Source organism: Benincasa hispida, chromosome 6 (assembly GCF_027475165.1).
Source record: "Benincasa hispida cultivar pf3 chromosome 6, pf3_genome.v1.1, whole genome shotgun sequence".
In the NCBI taxonomy this organism is placed as follows: domain Eukaryota; kingdom Viridiplantae; phylum Streptophyta; class Magnoliopsida; order Cucurbitales; family Cucurbitaceae; genus Benincasa; species Benincasa hispida.
The window spans coordinates 58,208,422-58,229,510 of record NC_143483.1 but is presented as its reverse complement, the minus strand read 5'-3'; the positions used below and the strand labels follow the sequence as shown (position 1 = coordinate 58,229,510).

Here is a 21,089-nt window from a genome sequence, read left to right as displayed (position 1 = left end):
GGAAGTTTTATGGTAACCGTGAGATAAAAGAAAAATTGTTTTCCCAAATTTATAAGTGCTTCATTCGGAAAGTACTCATGGAAAAGGGCTATCAAGTAAAATTGTTTTACTAAGTGATAGTCATTGAGAGACTAAACGATCGCTTAGAGTTGACTATACGATAGTTACTCAGCTGATCGTAGCTACACGATCAAGTAGCAAAGTCTATGCGATAGACTGTCATTTACTAAACGATCGAGTACATCATCTATGCGATAGACAGTATCATATCTCCCACTTGCTCGATCATCTACTTGATCGCATACCTCCTTCGTTCCTCAAGCCAAGATCGTACAGAGCTCACAACTCCTAGATTCTCACACCTAGAATACCAAGGTAACACTTTTGGTGGTGTTCGTACTCAGTTCGTGAATCGAGTTGAACTCGATTGGGTTCAAGGAGCATCAAGACGTTCGTGGAGCCTATGTGTTATTCATGTGCTGTTTGTTGCATACGAGTGCTGCATTTAGACGCATTGGAGATTGATCGAGGAATTTTTTAAGAATGGTTCTTCAAAGGTATGCATACTCTATCCATTGAATCTATTGTAGTATGTTGTAATTTGTATTTGTTCATGACCTGTTAGTTTCATTTTAGACTGTAATTATTTGTGTTCAATCTGAATGGAATTTGGAACGACCTTTCCACTGCTCATGGAATCCCCGGTTTTTATTTCCTTCATATACCATCTCCCCTTTTCACTTCCTTCAACATGTGCACAGTAATACTCATTTAACAACTCTCCCAGCATCTTCATCCCCACTTCCTATGTCTCCCTTTCTCATACCTGATCGTCACTCTTTCCTCCCTTCCTATGGCCCATTTACGTTTTTATTTCTTTATTCTTGTCTTGAGTTTATTTCATTATACTTTGGGTGTAATTTTTTTCCCACTATATCCATTTTATTAAGAAACCATGGTATTTCAATATAGTTCCATGCACCCATTTTTACCTTCAATTTACATACATTGTTTTTTCCTTCAGTATCCTATGATAAAGTATACTGATAATTTATTATCTATAAATTATGTCATTCAAGTTTTCATTTTTATTTGCTTAGTATATCAATTATTTATCCGTATAATATCCATTAAAGAAATCACAATATTTTGGATTAAATCTTTATACACAATTTCTCAAAAAAAAAAAAAAAAAATCTTCATATACAACATCAATATTCAAAATCTACTATTCAAAAGCCCATTATAAAACCTCAATAGAAAACTCATCGTGAATATATATAAAAAGCCTCAACGAAATCCCTAAAATCAAACAGAAGCAAAACCTTTGTTTATCTTTTAAATGTCTCACAAAAATATTTAACTGACGATTCATAACTTTTTAGTTCTCAATAGTTTTTAAAAATTAAATTTATCAATACTATTTTCACTCGTTTATTTTTATTTTTTATTTATCTTACTTTTGAAAACTCTTCTCAAAATTCAAGTCATGATTGAATATATATATATATATATGTATATATATATAGTATTAAAAAGTGGAAAAAGGTTTTAGAAATAAAGTTGGTACGTTCATCTCTGGTTTAGAATTAAATTTTGTAGTTTTACCTGTTGTTATTTCGCTAAATATTTACGATTAATCTTATATTTTGACTGAGTTTTTCTTAAACAACAATAATAAGAATAGCACTAAAATATGAACTCTACACACCCAAATACATACATACAAATTCAAACAACACAAATCTGTACCCCAAACACAATTCAGACAACACAACTCTGCACCCGACATCTTATATCATCTCAGTGTCCCAAACAACCCCAAAAAGTTTTCACTTCAATCCTTCTTTGAAATTATTCCAAAAAAACCCTGAGATTTGTTTATTAAAATCATATGTAAATTGACATCATAGTTATGTAAAAAAAAATTGAAAATTTTATGTGGTTTCATTTATAACGTAGTTTTAACTATATTTAAGTATAATTTATAGTATCATTTTTTTGTTTCTTAAAGTTTAGCATGTCAAGTGCTTATGCACACCTCAACTAATCTTATGGGACAACCCGCCTGATCTTAAAACATTTAGGTGTCGAAGAAACTCATAAGAAATTAATTTCTAGATAGATGGCCGTCATGGATTGAACCATTGACCTCTTAACCATTGATCGAAACTAGGGGTGCGGTTTGGTTCAATTTGGTTTAAGAGCCAAACTAGACCGAATCGCGAAATTCGGTTCAACTTGGTTGTAGTGCGGTTCAGTGCGATTTGGTTTTTGGTTTTGGGTTTCTCTTCCAGCTAGGAAAGTTTTGACACTAAAATTTAGGGTTTAGAGAAGAAAAGGGGAGGCCGACGAAGTGAGAGTCTAAGGAAGACGAGGGGTACTTTTGTGGTGTGGCATTTGGGATGAAGAGGAGGAAGAGAAAAAGAAGAAGGAGAGGTGGTGAAGTGTGACTATGGCGTTTGGGAGGAGGTGGCTGATTGAGAGGAAAAAAAACTCTAATGAGCATTATATGTATATATAATGCCGTTCAATTCGGTTTTATTTTGGTTTCAGTTTTGAAACCAAATCGAACCACATAATTTGATTTTGAAATTACATTAAACAAAATCGAACCATATTAATTTGATTTCAATTCGGTTTTGATTCGGTTTCACAAACGATTTGATTCCTGTGGTTTATGTGGACACTCCTAATCAAGGTTATGTCTCCATTGTTACCATTAGGCCACACACTGGATAGTTTTATCTCATTAACTTTCATCTATCGTTTTAACAAGAAAAACTTTCCAAAAATATTTCTTTTGGCACAACTTTGAATTTTATGGGTTAAAAGGAAAATTTTCAAGAATTGGGGGCATCATTGAAACCCACCTCAAGGTTGATAGGTATTTTGTATACTTTTAACCATTTTAATAGTGTGGTCATCTCAACGTAAGCTGCATGATTTAAATATAAAATATAACTAAACTCCATAGACATGTCTTAAACGTTTTAGATTAATTATTGACTAAATCGAATAGACAGGTATTGGAAATTTTCAAAAATAATATTCTCAATTTTCCATCTTTCAAAACTAGTATTCATCGATCATCGAGATTTAGTTAAAAAAAAATTACTTTTTCTAACTTATCTATTGTTTTGGCCCTTTTGGGCCTTGGTACATCTCAAAGAGAATTTTAGTAATTTTTCCAAACATTAGATAATCTATCCAAATCTTACACCAAATCCTATATATTTTCAAATTTTTTCCAGATTCGGTTATTTTTACCGAATATTATATTCAATTCTTATCTAATTTTAGATCAATTTATGTTTCCATAATTACATGAATTTCTAAATTTCCAAATGAATTTACCAATTAGATTTTTTAGATGGAGGATTGTATTTTGTTTTTTAAATTTTGGAAAAGGTTAAATTTTGTAAAATAAATAAATAAGATATGAAATATATATAAAATCTCAGTATTAATCTGTCCGAAAATTCACTGATCTCGGTGTTAATATGTCCAAGATTCATATCAAGATTTTATATATATTCCATATTTTAACTTTTTTTAAAAAAAATAATAATGTTTCCAAAAATTTAAAAAACAAATCAATCATCTGAGATCTATCTAAAAAATTTATTTGGATAATTGATAAATTGATTTGAAAATTAAAAATTTGGCTAAAGATTTAAAAAAAAAAAAATATATCTAAGATCTTGATACAATATTTAGTAAATATAATCAAATTTGGGGGAGGAATTACATAAGCTTTTGATATGATATTTGGTAAATATAATCAAATTTGGAGGAAATTTAAAAATATATAAAATTTGGTATAAGATTTAGGAAGATCTAATATTCGGTAAAATTTACTAGAATCTCGGTAATCTCTCCCATATATATCAAGAAAGATCCAAAAGGGTTAAAACAACTATTTGTACAAGTTTTTAGAAAGAATACTAATTTTGTAGGACTGAAAATTTAAAAGTGTAATTTTATGACATTTTTATAATATGATGTGCAAAATTTTTAAAATGATAAAATTTCAAACAACATTTCTTTTTAGGAACATTAAAGACCACATTGACTCAACATGTACGTACGTATATATATATTAAATAATAATGACATTTTGATCCCTTCAATTATTGAGTTATTAGAGAAAAAGCACCTTACCTAATAAAATTTAATTTATTTTAGTTAATGGTAAAATTGAAATATCAAATTAGTGACTTTAAGAAAGAGACTTATCTAATAAACTAGGCTAGTGTAAAAGAATAAAGTCAGAACGAAAAGACATTACAGTTGGCTATATAAGTTAAAATAATCATAGTTATTTATTTATTATTTTTTTTTAGAATAGGTAAAATAATCCTAGTTTCCACGGATATATAGTATGTGGATGTTATTTAAATTGTTAGGCCGTTTTTTCAAATTGTGGAAAGGTCCACATCAATTAGGTTTTAATTGTTTAAAACATTGATAATCGTTAAAAACGATTCATGCAAATCGAGAGAGTGTGCAATGTTGGTGAGAGAAAAAAAGTAAAAGTAACTGTTTCATAATCAAATTACCAGGGATAGTTATTTACCACTTCGAATGAGATTGTTTATCTTCTATTGTTATCGTTTGTTAATGAGGTTTACTAATCTTGAGATACTTATTGTGCATATCTCTGGTTGCGATTAGGGAGACCTGAGAAAGTTTTTTCATTTCATGGTTTTTTCTCCTCATCTTGAGAAGGTTTTTTTTAAGTTTGTATTTTTTTTATAAAGGTACTCGTTGAGTGGGGAATCAAATCTCTAATCTCGAGATAGATGGTATATGTCAGTCAAGCTATGCTTATTTTGACAAAATTGTTTGTGTTATATGCTTGATTATTGTTCTTGTTTCTAGTTAAGTAGTTTCCTATTAGAGTCGGCACAATAGAGAATTATTGTTCTTAAGAATATTGTGTTTTCTTCAACATGAATCTTCATCGAGGTTTAAAGAATAGATACCAATGAAAATATCGGTGGAAATATCGGTGTCTTAACTTTACGAAAATTTCAATGAAAATATCGATAAAATACCAATTACGATAGATATTTTTAGGAAAAAAACATCTAAACAAAAAATTAAAAAAATAAATTGGTAAATAAACAATTTATTATTTCTAAATAAGTAAACATATCTATTATTTATATTATATTCATATTAATGACATTTTGATACTTTTTTTGTGTTATGTAAATTTTTCTAAATGGAACTATCAATTCATCTTTTAAATCAATATTGAATCCATGGAAACATGAAAGTATCGACATGTCGATAAAAATTTAATATTATGATCTTCACCTCTATTATTCTTAAAAATTTATTATATAAATAAGTAGACTAAAGACTAAATTGGCTCGAACTTTAGAATGTATTTCGATTATATTTTTAAGTGTTTAATTTTAAAAATAAGTTATTCTCAAAGAAATTAAGGTATTTGACACCACTCAAAATAACTATTCGAATGTATTTTAATTAGTTTTTATCAAAAGTGTTTAAATAAAAATAATTGTTTTGAAAAATTACCACCAACAAAAATTGAAAACATTTTAGTCGTTTTCTTTCTCCATTTCTAGAATTTAGATCGTTGAAAAATAGCAATCACGTAGAAAAACAACAACTAAAAGCCATAAAATAAAATAAAATATTTTCTCAAATATAAATAAATAAAATAAAATAATAAAATTCAGAAACGGAAGTTCGAGGCCACGACGCAGCTTCGCAATTGGGCCTCCGGTCCGCTGCGCCTACTCCCACCTTCAGTCGCTTTCGTGTGCGTGTCCGAGTCAACGAGCCGCCAACTCAGTCAAACTCGCGTTTTTTGACTCGTCCAAATTCCACCCCTCAATTTCCCAGAAAATTCAAATCCACCCCCAAATTTTCCCCATATAAAAACCCTAATCTTCAAATCCGCAATTCCAAAATTCGACTTCAGTTCCACCTTCTCCGTATTCAATAAAAGAGAAACGTTTTCAAAATTTTTAGAAACTCTTCAAGTCGATTCAAAAAATATGAGTTCGTTGAAGCTTACTGCCGTTCCGATGGTCGGATTCATCTTCTTGATTCTTCTTCAATTGGCTCACGCCCACTCTCACGATATTTCTCCGACGCCGGCGGGTCCTTCTAACGACGGTGAGTTACCGGCGGTATTACAAATTTGATCACATGGTTTGGTTTCGTTACTGAGATTTTGAAATTATTACCACTTATTTTCAATTTAGTTCTTCAATCTAATTTCTGAAATGTGAATTTAGTTTTAATCGGGTATGTTAGATCTGAAATTTTGTTCGTTTGGTTTTATAACTTAGTTCAATTTTATAAATTTTCTTTATGTTTTAACATTTGATATTACAAATTTAAAAGACTGTTTCTAATAGGAAAATGGTTTTAAATGTTAAAATTATTTTTAAATATAGCAACATCTGTCTATCACCCTTTCTCACTAATTAACCGTAATATGTTGTTATATTTATAAATATTTTGATTACGTTTTTTATTTAAAAACAAATTTTTTATAAGACAAAAATGGTTTTAATTCTTTCAAAAATATTTATAGATGTAATAAAGTTTTGTTATTGTTATATTTTTAAAAAGGATTGTTGTATGATATGATAAAAATTATTGTCCTATAAAAATCATGAGTTAAAATCATTCTTATCATATTTAACTAGTTAAAAGTTTTTTTAAAAAAAAATGTTAAAATTATCCTTATCAAGTTTAAAACCACTTATCAACCTTTAATCACTAAAAATCAATTTAATATTATATTTTTAAATGTATTTTCGGACTAATAAAACTATTTTAAATTATTAAAAACATTTTTCAACCATCTAAAAATAAAAATATAAAAAGCGATTTTAACTATTTTAAATTATACTTGAATTACTCCTAAACTTAATTAATTGATTGATTAAATTAAATTGTATTAGTATTATTAGGATAATCGCTTTAAATGACAAATATAGTAAAATGACACTGAATTATTAGTAATAAATACTTATAGACATCTATTAGCATTGATAAGAATATTTTTAAATATAACAAAATTAATTTATTTATTTATAGAGGTATCTTTTTAAATATAAAAAAAAAATCTAAATTTTATAGGAAAAAGTTTCAAAATACAAACACTTTTGAAACTTTTGGCTATAAAATAGAATTTTTTTTTTTCTATTTATAAGAATTTCTCATTTATTTAAATATAAAAAAAAAATGTGACCATGTAATATTTGCGGTATTATTATCGTTGCAGGAGCTGCAATTGACCAAGGGATTGCGTATGTTCTTCTTCTAGTTGCTCTTGTTGTTACTTACATCATCCATTAATAATTGTTATGGAGTGGTCTCAGTGATTCAAATTATTTTGGCTTCCATATTTAATTTACCCCCTTTTTTTTCTTTTTTGTAGTTTTTTCTCCGTTTATTGATGTAAAAATTGCGTTAGAATTTTGAAATTCATTATTATTCTTTTTACTTAAATTGAATATAATTCAATATCTTAGTTCGTTGATGATTAAAATGGATTGAATTAAAGTAAAGGAGATTGGTTCTAATATTACAATTATTATTTTTTTCTCAAGAGAACAATTAAATGAAAACTAAACTATTTTAAAAAATAGTAAGAAAAGAATTGTCTGATTGAATAATTTAGTAAGATCATTTAGATATAAATGCATCAAATATTTTCCTACTCCAAAATTAAAGTTATTTATACTAAAGTTCATTATTGTTGAAATAGATTAATGACCTAATTTTTAAATGGAACTCGATGAAAAGTTAGTGGATTTTATAATACGATCCTAATTATAAACATGATTTAGTTATATACTCTCCATCAAAATAATATAAAAATAGACATAATATATTTATAAAATTGAATATAAACTATTACCAACTAACTTATGACGTGTTTCTTATGTATAATTATTATTTTATAATATCATATAATTATAAATAAAATATCATATGCATTAAACTAATAGAATATTATGTGCATTAAATTTTTCTATTTTGTTCTCTTTCAAATTCAAAATCATGAGGTAATGGAAAGAAAAATATTATTTTCAACTCAATGAAGCCGACAATAAATTAATATAATTATAATGAAATTTTATTGATAAATTAATCATAATTATTCCTAATTATAAATATAATTAAATTACTCTTGATTACGTTTTTATGTTAAAATTCATAAATTTTTCTCTAAAACAACAACAATAAAATTAAATAACCTTCCCTTATTAATATTTTATGTATCTTAATTACATATTAAAAAATAAACCTTAAATATCAATGCAAAGATTTTTCACATTATCATTCATTTATAACATATGTTATTTGAGAGAGATCTGAAAAAATAAATTTTCATGTATTCGTATATGTGTTTAACTAAATATTAATCAACAACAAACTACTATTTATTTATTTATATATATAAAATTATGTAATTATTAATTTTAATATTATATGATTCATAAGATAAATAAACATTTTTATCTCAATGACTTAAAAGAAATTAACATTTAGATTTATTGTGATCTATTGTTTATAATTCGAATTATCACATATGATTGGATAAAAACTTCATACTTACTTCATACTTAATCCCTAACAGTAGAACTATTTAAAAAAAAATTAATAAATTATATAGACCAAATATAAACTAACCATATAATATACTACATATTTCTTATTTATTTTATTTTTTAAAAGATTAATTGAATTCATAACTTGATATAATATATTTTAAATCTTTTTTATTTTATTTTAATATAATTATATATTTAAAATTTCAATGAAAATATAAAAATTTTGTTTCAAAATTATCACATAATCTAAAAATAATTGTGAATCCAAAAATAATTTTAAAAACCATAATTCACATTGTGTACCAGATACGTATTTGCCAAAGTCAATATGGATCTAAAAACATACTGCAGAATCCGCATTATGAACCAAAATTCACACAGTACAAAACAGGAAAAATTAAAAGGATATTGTCCTTTTAGAAACTATTTAGGAAAATATTGTTGTTTTCAAACTATTTGTAAAAATATTGTTTTTTTCTTTTTAAATAAGTCGAGGGTTGAAAATTAGACCTAGATAGGTCGAATTTTGAACCATCAACCTTCCCCTTTCGCTTTTCATTTGTAGGTCGAACTTTGAACCCTCGACCTTGCCCCTCATATTATTATTGAGTCTGTTTAATTATCATTCCGGAGACATTCTTCTATCAAAAGATCGTATTTCTAATTTTTCATAAGGTTCCCATGGAATTCCTTCCAAATCTTGTTAAATATTTTTTACGGATTTTGTCATCTCAACAAGTCTGACTAAATAACGAGTTAATGAATCTCCTTCTTTTTACCACTAAACTTCCCAATCAAATTCGAGAGCAAGAATATGAGAGAGAGCGAGAGCAAAATAGCGAGATTTTGATAGAGAGCGAGAATACCGTACAAATTTTCTTTTTTTCTTTTTTAATTATTACACATTCCACCTTCTTCTTTATTTCTTCCTTTTTTTCCATTTTATAACAACAATTTCTAAAAATATTTTATTATTTTATTTAAACTCTAAAAAGAATAAATTTAAAAAAAATAATATCTCATAAAAATAAAAAAATGTAAATTAAATATCTCATTTATATAAAAATAATTACAAAAATCAATGTGTCCCACAAGGCGGACGTCGTTGATTTCGAGCTGGTTGTTGTCGTCGACTTCGAACTTGAGGTTGCTCGAGTTCTTCTTGATGTTGCTCTGGTACCTCTGCAGGTGCTTCATAATATAAATATTCATTATGCTCTCCACGACCCCGACCATGTCCATTCACGTATCAAGACGAAGGACCAACCTCTGAGTTATAATGTCCTGAACCAAATGCTGGCATCATCATCATCAAACTAACATAATCAGTTTGACTCTGCGTCTGCATCATAGGGGGCAACTCTTCCACATTATGTGCAACCTCATCAAACTCATTATCTTCCCGAACAGGTCCTCTACGTCTAGGAGCTGGTGAAGGAACAATAGGTATATCATACATATAATGAATTTCCTCCATATAGCTTTGGTTGTCACTACATATAGCAAGAACCTGGTTCGGATCATTCGCAACCTCACGGAGTCTGCTGTTGTTCGATCTCTGTGAATTATAAAACAATTAGACAATATTTAAAATAAATTTAAATTAAAAATAATTAGATAATGTTCAATCATTTACCAGATGACCCACAACTACTCCCGGACGAGTGACGTAGCGTCTTGTGATATTATTATACCAATGAATATATTTTGGAGTGACATATGTATCAAACAGTTCAAAAGAAACCCTCACTGCAATAAACCTTGCACGATAGTGCCATCGCACTACCAAACGTGCAACTTTTTCGAATCAATCTACAGTCCTTTGGTCAATATCATGCAGTACGGGTTCAGTATTACAAGGCAATGGGACATCCTGCTGAAAACCGAATTGTCTCATCACCTTGTCAGGAAGATGTCACTCACCTTGTCAGGAAGATGTCACTCACCAATGTGAAAACATATGAGAGGACTCATCGTTCGCCATATGTTTTGACCATTTGTACAAAAATTAGGCAAAGTATGCATAATAATTTTGTACGGCTCCCAAATAACCTGAAACACAAAATATTATATTAGATAATATTAAAGACAAATACAATAAAAATGTGTATAAAATAATCGATTAGGTTTAGTGTAATGTACCTGTTCAGGTTGAAGCAGATCAAACATGTATCTATACTGGCTGACTACATGTGTGGCTGTCCTAGTCACACAAAATTTGTCTCTCCACCTAAATTTTTAAATTGATAATTTAGAATTTAAATTATGATATAAAAATTAAATTGAATTAAAACAACATAACGAGAACCGTAGGCTCATCCAACTAACTGAGCATCATTAACATGTTGTAGCTGTGGAGCCATTGTTGGAAATCGCTCCCAAGTCCATAGTTGCAAAAGTATGAAAGGCCCAACTATCTCTCGAACCTCAAGTCTTGTTACTTTGCATAGTTGTTTATACAACCATGCCAAGCATGCTCCACCCCACGAATACCATCCCGCGTCATGGAGGTTAACTAACAGTGGCAGGAACATCAAGTGAACAAAATGACTTTATTTATCTGAAAACATACTTCCACCCATCATTTGTAGTATATATGCTCGCACATGTCTTATTACAGTTTTCTCATCTGCATCATCTGTGAGCTCGCGAAATTGTGTTCCTAACCATATTAAACTTAACCTCGATTCTTTAATCTTGTCGGCAGGTGGGGTCGCACCGAGGTACAGTTGACAAACTTCTAACTAGTCATCGTACATCACTCCGGTGACCGGCTCACCGTCAACAGGTAACCCCAACAACACTTTTATGTCTTGTAGAGTGATAGTGCACTCTTCAACAGACATATGGAATGTATGCGTCTCAAGCCTTCATCTTTCGACCAAGGCTGTGATCAGATTTCAGTCAAACTGAATAAATTCTTATCTGGCAACCCCATCGAATCTAGATATGCGCAGTAGCGGTAGTATTCGAGGGTGGAGTGGGATAGTGCGCTGGAGAACTGTCTCTCAACGCCTGCAAGATATTTCTCCAGTAGTACGATCTCGTCATACAACAGATGATCGATGAATAGACTGATCGTACAACACATCGGGATCAACAGGTCCTGGGTTTAAAGCCATGATCTGGAAAAAAAAATATTTATTTCTCAATTAAAAAAATATTTGTTTCTCAATTAGAAGAATAATGTACAACTTAATTAAAATAATAATGTACAACTTTTTAATTAAAAAAATTGAATATACAATAAATTTATTTACTTTCTATAGAAATATATATATATATATATGTGTATGTGTGTGTGTGTGTGTGACCAATGAGAAAAAAAGCTAGTAATCGAGATTGAGAGAGCGAGATTGAGAGAGCGAGATTGTAGGAGAGAGCGAGATTGAGAGAGCGAGATAGCCTTCACTTTATTTACTTTCCATAGAGAAAAAAAGCTAATAATCATGACCAATGAGAAAAAAAGCTAATAATCATTAATGGAAAAATGATAACAATAATAGAATTTGTCCTAACTGGGTACGAAATCCACAACAATAACAAATATATTAAAATTGAAATTGAATAGTAGAGAAAAGTGTGAGGGTAGAGAATAATGTAAAACTTTGTTAATTACAATAAAAAAAATTGAATATACAATAGATTATTATAAAAAAAAAATTGAATATACAATAAAATGAATATATAATAAAAATTATTTATTTTTCAATCTCTAACTATCTGGAGCCCGTCTTAGTAACGAAGGACACTTTCTTCGATTATGTCATAACTGGTTACAAAATCCACATCGTTGTCAAGTGGCTGGTTCTGTCCAATCCATCTCGTTGTGATAACGTGAACTTTTCGGTCTACCAGGTTTTCTCAACAACGATGGATCAGAATGTAAGACGAACATATTAGGGTGCGTGATCCAGTAATCTTCATGCGGTACAGGTTGAAATTGAGGAGAGTAACATTCAACAAACGTTGACAATTTGTAGTAGTCCTCAATAAAATCTTCGTAGTTCATGTTAAAATGTGAGCAAACAGCCATAAAATGCGAGCATGGAATGCCGAATGCTTACCACTTGTTACATGAACAGTACCACTCGGACCTGTTTAGCCTCAATATTTGAACGTTTCCTCCTTTGGCATTGAGACTATGACGTCCGGTCTTGACATGAAACACACCTTCATACCGATCGTATGATTGTACTTCATGTTTACTAGATCGTGCAGCCCATTTATTTATTTTGTCGTGTGCGTATCTGGATTTTTACTCCACTTAGTATTATAAAATATGTTTGAAATAAATTATTAATAAAAAATATATACAAATAATAATATTACCGAGTGTATTTATCTTGACACTCCAATTTATCCCTTATTTATTCTCTTCTTTTCTCGAAATAGTTCACACATTTGAAGAATGTTATCTGAGCAAGAGCATTTATAGGCAACATTCGAGCTCTTTTGAGGACTCCATTTATGCCCTCGGATAGATTTGTCGTCATCCACTCATATCTGAATCCTCCATCACGTGCTTGAGTCCATTGCTTTAAACTAATATTGTCAAAAAAACTAAGACAACTTCGATTTATTCCTTTGATATCTTCAATTGCTTTGTTGAACTTTTGAATTTGAAACTGACACCCGGCATGATAAACATATTTTTTTAATGAATTAAATTTATACTTTTTAGTGAAGTTGCTGACGATATGTCGTAAGCAGAAACGATTATGACATTTCGGTCCCGTCCAACCATTTGCTGGATTGTTCACTGCTGGTGTTTTAGGAACCATCCCCATGAGTCTGTGGACTCGCAACGACAAACATAAGTAGAAGTAGATGGCCGTTCGAGTCAACTGATGTAGCAATCGACATTTTACTCTATATTTGTCGTACAAGTGTGTACTATCTATCTGAATGATCGACCGACATTTATTAAAAGCTTCTATACAAGGACCAAATGCCCAAAATACAGAAGTTAGGATAACATGGCCTTCAGTAAGCGTTTAACTCTCCACTCCACACGTGTTCCAGGATTGGTCTGCTTAACCATATATAACCACCTGGGCAACAATTTGTAAGACTCATCCCAATCACCGAACACTTTAAGCCAACGCTTTTCTTTTTCCCTCCCATACCCTATGGTAAGGAACATGATATCCAAACTTTGATTTGATGTCGGACTGCAGTTGTGCCACACCGATAGATGGTTTTTCTCTTACGGTGTCACAAAACTCCAGTGCAATCATTGATAAATCCAATTGCACGTGACTTTGACTTAGTTCTGAATAAAAACATGTATGTTGCTCATCATACTTAGTGATCTCGAACAAGCCATGCGATTTTTTATTTATTGCTCGAAGTCTCCACTTGCAACCTTCCTCCCACTTCTTACACCGAATTGTCCAAATCGTCAATATAGATTCAACAATCTCGTATGGTGTGTGACACTTTATTGCAAAACATTTGACCGCATATTGTAGCATTTCCTTGTCTCGACAAATCATCCCTTTAAACAATTGCATATTGTCAACGTCCACATGAGCTACAATTAGGTCATGTTCCCGAATACTATCAAGTATATTCATATCCAAATCATTGAATGTATCTGAAAGCATCTCATGTTCACGACCATCGAAATCCAACTCTTCAAATTCATCATTCGTTTCTGTTCTGAAGTTTCTGTACATGTTGTTATCCACCATATATTCATTATCACATGGCGATGCAACTGACTCTGGATCAGGATCGATAGATTGAGTTGGATCTTCAAACTGGTTAAATGATGTATTAAGATCTACCCCTATCCTATTTACATTTATATACAAATGCACTACATTTGGCACTGACATTGCCATCGAGAACATTAAGTTCATAGCTTGTGCATTCGAAATAGGGAATGACATATATCTTATTGATCCTGATGGTTCTAGATTGGGATGTCTATATATTATTTCTTTACTCTCATATCTACACTAAGTAACATCCCAACCATTTGCATAAATTGTTCAAATACAATTCCACTGTTCACATTTATGGTAAAACTCCAAACATATTACCATTTGTGAACAACAACAAAAATCCCAAACATTTGTCTGACATTTTTTTTAAAAAAAAAAAAAAAGAAAAAAAAAAAAGACAAACATCAATTTTTGTTTTATACTTTTTATAATAATATTTTTTAGTTTATAAACATAAACTTTTTAAGTTTTATGAACATCAACTTTTTAAATATAAAAATAAATTAAATTTTTTATAACTATTTTTAAAAATAACAACAAATTAAACTTTTCAAATTAAAATGAGGTAAGCTTTTTAAAACTATTTTTTTAAATTTAATACAAAATAGAAATTAAATTAAATTAAATATTTTCAAACTATTTTAAACTATATTTTCAAAATTAATACTAGAAAATATCAACTTATCACAATAAACCTAACAACAATAATTTTCATATGAATAAACTAAAAATTTCAAACTATATTAAACTTTTGAAACTATACTAAACTTAGTTAACTATCACAATAATTTTGTATTAAACTATAAATATCAACTTCTCAAACATAACAATAAACTAAACATTTTAACAAACATTTTAACACTATAAACATCAAAGACGGTAATTGTTCACTATTTTTTCCTATTATTTGTTATCGGACAACAATTACAATTTTTTTTTAAAAAAAATAATATAAGAACAAAAATAAAATTTATAATTATTCTTAAAAAATAAAAATTTAGTAGAGTAACGAACCAATATAGTTGCGTGCGAATAATTTGTGTTAAACGAAATACAAGAAGAGAAATGGAAATGAAAATGGGAGAAAAGAAGAGAAATGGAAATGAAAATGGGAGAAAATGAAGATGATTTCAAAGGCTTATTTCCAAAGAGCAAAATCAAGGGAAGGTGGTTTAAAAGGATGTAGGTCTAGTGTTAACACTTGACTCACGGGTTTGGGGTGATTGAAAAGGCATTAAGACTATGGCAGACGGGTATGAATACGTCAATGAATGCATAGAAAGACTTAGTCAATCTTAATATATGCACTTTTTCAGAATTATGGAAAGTAAATAAAGTGAAGAGACCGCGTTTAATCCATGTGACAAACTCAATCTCGCTCTCCTACAATCTCGCTCTCTCTTACAATCTGCTTTATATTAGCGAGATTTTCGTATTATTTACAAGTTGTTCTCAACGTTCGACCTCTACATTAGTCGAATCCTCAACCCTCAACTTATAGCTTTAAAGTCTCAAAACAACAATATCAACCATAACAACAATATTAACCATAACAACAATATTAATATTAAAGGTTGAAAACCATGCCTTTTTCAACTATTTCTTAAATACGTAAAGATCCATACACTTTTTACAACTCAACCGCCCTTCATTTCTTCATCTGAATCCCAAATCCCACAATATTCACACACGCCAAACAAAACAACTGCCAAAATCCACCAAAACGCGAGTTTGTTAAACGGTTTCGATATCAAATCTCACTTCCCCGATCTGCCTCGAAGCTTCACGCCCAAGACCTTCTCCATCTTCGCCAAAACCGCCTGATTCGGAACCGCCTTCCCGTTCTCATACTCTTGAACAACCTGAGTCCTCTCGTTTATCTGTTTCGCCAATTCCGCCTGGCTCATCTTCTTCTCCAGTCGAGCCTTCTGAATCGCCAGTCTCACCTCCGCCGCTACGCGGTCCAGCGCCGCCGGCTCGGTCAACTCGTCTAGCTTCCTCGCGTTCACTGGCGCCGCGGCGGCTTTCTTGTTCGAACCGGCGTCGAATTTCTTCACCGTCTGCACCGCTGCGCCGGATCGAATCGCTTGGTTAACGGCCTTCGGATCGCGAAGGGCCTGAGCCTTCGGCTTCGCCTTGTGGAGAACCACGGGCTCCCAATCTTGAGCTATGGCTCCGGGGAATCGGCTCGGCATTGTTGTTGAGAATTTTTAAGCAGGGGAAATTAGAGAGAAGAATCGAATTGGATGAATTGGCCGGAACGTAACTTGGGAAGATGGATTATATAGAGATATAAAGGATTGGTTCTCTGGAAAGTTCTTGCCCGCTTTGGACTGCCCGATTGTTTCTCGAACGTTCTTGAGATATCTATTCGAAGATGATGACGTGGCACGTTTGTTCGTATCTATTCGTTGGGGTCTTTTTTTTGGGGGGGGTCAAATGTGGAATTGAGATGCATGCGTGGCAAGGATTTTTTTTTTTAAGGTAAAATTACATTTTTAGATTTTTGACTTGTCAAATTTATTTTGATTTTGATTTTTAATAAATAGATATAAATAAAAATATTTGTATGAGTCCACAATCTTTGTTGTAAAATTGTAAAATAAATTGAGGATAATATTGCATAAGAAGAATGAAAAAAATACACAATAATCTTACTTGGAAAATCTCTAAATAAATTAAGATAAAAAATCATTGACAATGATAAAATAATTTCACTATATAAAATAGGATCTACTAACCGTGTTTCTTATAAGAGAATATTAAACTTTCTTATAAGAATAAACTCTCATTATTTTATCTCATACTTTACTCGCTTGTTCGAGATTTTAGGATGGTTTGGTAATCATAAGTTCAGTCCAGAAAATTTGACCATCAAGCACAATGACTTCATATGTACCTTGATAAATGTGAATGACCCAACGAATTCAAATTGTCTTTGATCAAGGTGAAATATTTAATGACCGAACAAAGTATATGATTCAATGGTCTAAAATTATCTTCTAATAAACTTCTTAAATAATAGGAAATCTTTTTGAAACACCATACAATATTATTTAACAATCGTTGAGTTGCATCCCTTTTATACATTTCCAATTAAGCGGCCTAACCTCATTTGTCTCGAGGGACTCTTATATATATCTTTTTAGTGCAGTTAGGATGAGCTCTATATATATTTGCTAAGTACGGTACTTGTAAAATGGTTAATTTCAATATATATCATGCTTTTAACATGAAATGAAACTCGATTAATATATGATAGCCGACTGAATGAAAATTTATAAAACTCTAATCTTAACATAATTTTGTTTTGACAAGTGTTATAACGTCTATTTTAATAGATTTTCAATATTTGATAATTTATAATTTCAAGATATATCCAACTAGTCGTTAAACATATACATGTTGTGTTTTGTCGACAATTAATTATCAAATATTGAAAATCTATTAAAGTAGACATTATAACACTTGTTAAAACAAAATTATGTTAAGACTAGAGTTTTAGACTAATATCGCAATACTTGTCAAAGTTCAATTCAATGTATGACTTCCAAATGAAAATCAATGTAAGCAAAATCACACAACTTGCCAAGGTTATATGGTAGAGTTTGATATTTTCACTTTAGCTTTTTATGATTTAGAGTGTACTTTCAATTCGGTAACTTTGATCTTGGAATTTTTAATTTAGTTGTTAATAGTTTGAGACTAGGGCCTATTTGGATTGACGTGTGAAAAAATGTATTTTGAAAAAAGATCTTTTTTATCTAAATATTTTTAAAATAAAAATTGAATAAGATACATTTGAAAAGATATTTGAATGGTTGTCAAACAGTCTAATTTATTTTTTAAATTAAATACTTGAAAATGAATCCCGAACATATGAGGATTGTTATGTAATTTCCGTTAAACCTTACAAGTCACGTTTCTACCCTAAAAAACGTGCATCCATTTTTTTTTTAATTAAATGTTTTGCCACATTGTAGAAGAATGTATCACTTAAGTAACAACGTCTTTGGTTTGTAAACATATGTCAACTATTAATACCAAACGAAAATTTTTAAAACTGTAATAAACTCATATGAAATAAAGTATACAACTATAACCAACCAACAGATATATGTTTGACCTAAATTATATAGATAAAGTTTGTAATTTAATATTGTCGAACCAGAACTTTCATCTAATCACAAATTGTCGTGTCATTAATTGAATCGATCACAAAATTATATATTGATTAAATTGTGATCAATTACAAATTAACTTATCATCCATTCAAATAAACGAACAATGTACGCAAATACAAAGTCCTTGAAAACTCTAGAAAGAAAATGTCACATTTTACTAGATCGACTCAATTATAAGTAATCAAAATCACAACGTTATAACTTAAAAGAGTATGTATAAATACTATACTAGTTGAACTCTGTTAATTTTGGCATGTAATTCAAAATATTTAAGACGTAGAAGATTCAGCAACTAAAAGATTTCAATCATCGATTCTCCATAGATCGAAGTTTTAATAGAAGAGAAAACACAAAACAACCAAACACCAGAGAGAGTGTAACACTTCTACACAAACTAATAAAATAAAGTTTACTTATATGAATTAATTTTTATTTAGAAAATATAGTATAGATATTAGATTTTTTATTTCAATATACGAGGTGGAAAATCGAATCTCATATCTAAAAGTCGATAGAACACGTTTGTGCTAATTAAACTATATGTTCATTTGGGTTTCTTTCGTGAAATTATATGTTAACAACTCACATTAAAAAAAAAAAGAAAAGAAAAGAAAAACAAATAATTCATGGTGAAAGCAAGGTCCAAAATGCCAATGAAAATATCGACATCGATGAATATCTTTATAAAAACAAAAACAAAAAAATAAAAATAAAAATACATTTAAATCAGGAAAAATTGTACAAAATGACCAAAAAAGCAAAAACTTTTCTAGGTTTGACACTCTCTAAAAACTTGTTTGTTATGCAGCATTTTGGCATGTGAAATATCATTTTTACCTTCGATATTAAATGACCTCTTCACTTGTATTACCTACGTCTCTTTGTCTTTTCCCTTAACAACAACGAAACGGAAATTTAAAGTCATTAAAAACTAAAGATATTTTAACATTTTGCTTACTTTATAAGCATGGTTGGAAAGAACGCAAAAAATCATATGAAAACAAGTGGCCATTTAGTTAAAACAGAGTTGTATCGAAAAAGATATGACAAAAACGAAATTATCGTTTGCGTAGAAAAAGTGTGCGATCGCTGACATCAGTGTACACGATCGCCCAGTTTTCATTTTGCAATTGTATTTTGGTCATATCTTCGTCAATACAACTCCGTTTTGCTAAATGACCACTTCTTTTTATACGGTTTTTTTTTCGTGTTCTTTCTAACCATGCATGTAAACTGAATAAAAACTTAAATAATCTTTGACTTTATTACTCCAAAAGTAAATTTTATCTAAGTTTAAATGTTATAGTGCCATTTATATTTATTAATTATTAGCATTTTGCTCAACTTAGAAGCATAATCAGAAATAACATAAAAAATGTATGGTCATTTAGCTACAAGAGAGTTGCATCGACAAATATATGACAAAAACAGAACTACCGTTTGTGCAGAAAAAAATGTGATCACTGACATCAGCATATGCGATCGCTTAGTTTTCACTTTGCAATTTTGTTTTGGTCATATCTTTGTCGATACAACTTCATTTTTGCTAAATGACTATTAATTTTCATACGTTTTTTCGTGTTATTTTCAACCATGCATATAAACGGAATAAAAACTTAAATAATCTTTTACTTTATTACTCCAAAAGTAAAATTTATCTAAGTTTAAATGTTATAATTCCATTTATATTCATTATTTCTTTATCATTTTGCTCATTTTATAAGCATAATAAAAAAAAACCACGAAAAAACGTAAGAAAATGAGTGGTCATTTAGCTAAAATGGAGTTGTATCGATGAAGATATAACACAAACAAAATTGCAAAGCGATCGCGCTCCATGATGTAAGCGATCACTCACCATGACATCAACGATCGTCCACCATGACGTCAGCGATCACCCACCTTTTCTACATGCACAATAATTTTTTTGTCATATCTTTGTCTATACAATTATGTTTTAGCTAAATGACCACTCGTTTTCATACGTTTTTTCGTGTTCTTTCTGATTATGCTTGCAAATTTAGCAAAATGCTAAACAATAATGAATATAAATGACACTATAATATTTAAACTTAGATAAATTTTACTTTTGGAGTAATAAAGTCAAAGATTTTTTTATTTTTTTTTATTCAATTTACATGCATGGTTGAAAAGAAAACGAAAAAATGTATGAAAACGAGTAGTCATTTAACAAAAACGGAGTTGTATTAACGAAGATATGACCAAAACAAAATTGCAAAACGAAAACCAAGTGATCGCATAGCTAATGTCAATGATCACTTACATCATCACTTCTGCTGACATAAGCCATCACTAGGATTGGCAAAAATCTCTGTGGGATCGGGTCCCCGCCCTGATCCCCGATTTGACCGAGGGTGGGGGTCAAATCGGAGATAAAAAACAGATCCCCGACCAAGGACGGGGAGGGGATGGGGATTATATACGTACATACATACATACATACATACAAATATAACAGTAGCTATTTTATTCTTTTAACCTTTTACTTTTTTAATTATCTTAAACTTTTTATTAAATTTAAAATGTTTTTAATTATTAAT

At 30.0% G+C, this 21,089-nt stretch overlaps 1 protein-coding gene and 2 long non-coding RNA genes across 3 annotated transcripts; 2 read left to right on the top strand and 1 right to left on the bottom strand.

Annotated features, from left to right (window-relative positions):
- The first annotated feature begins 5,737 nt into the window (after nucleotides 1-5,737).
- LOC120080126 (uncharacterized) lies at nucleotides 5,738-7,543 on the top strand. The gene is made up of 2 exons (XR_005482429.2): nucleotides 5,738-6,156; nucleotides 7,277-7,543. It is a non-coding gene; the product is annotated as an uncharacterized LOC120080126 (long non-coding RNA).
- Nucleotides 7,544-8,551: 1,008 nt separating this feature from the next.
- Nucleotides 8,552-11,871, top strand: LOC150035806 (uncharacterized). Its single transcript, XR_016530359.1, has 2 exons — nucleotides 8,552-10,058; nucleotides 11,320-11,871. It is a non-coding gene; the product is annotated as an uncharacterized LOC150035806 (long non-coding RNA).
- Nucleotides 11,872-15,887: 4,016 nt separating this feature from the next.
- Nucleotides 15,888-16,919, bottom strand: MBF1C (multiprotein bridging factor 1C). The gene has a single exon (XM_039034533.2). It carries the CDS (start codon nucleotides 16,537-16,539, stop codon nucleotides 16,102-16,104), a length of 438 nt encoding a protein of 145 aa, XP_038890461.1. The 5' UTR covers nucleotides 16,540-16,919; the 3' UTR covers nucleotides 15,888-16,101.
- Nucleotides 16,920-21,089: the final 4,170 nt, after the last annotated feature.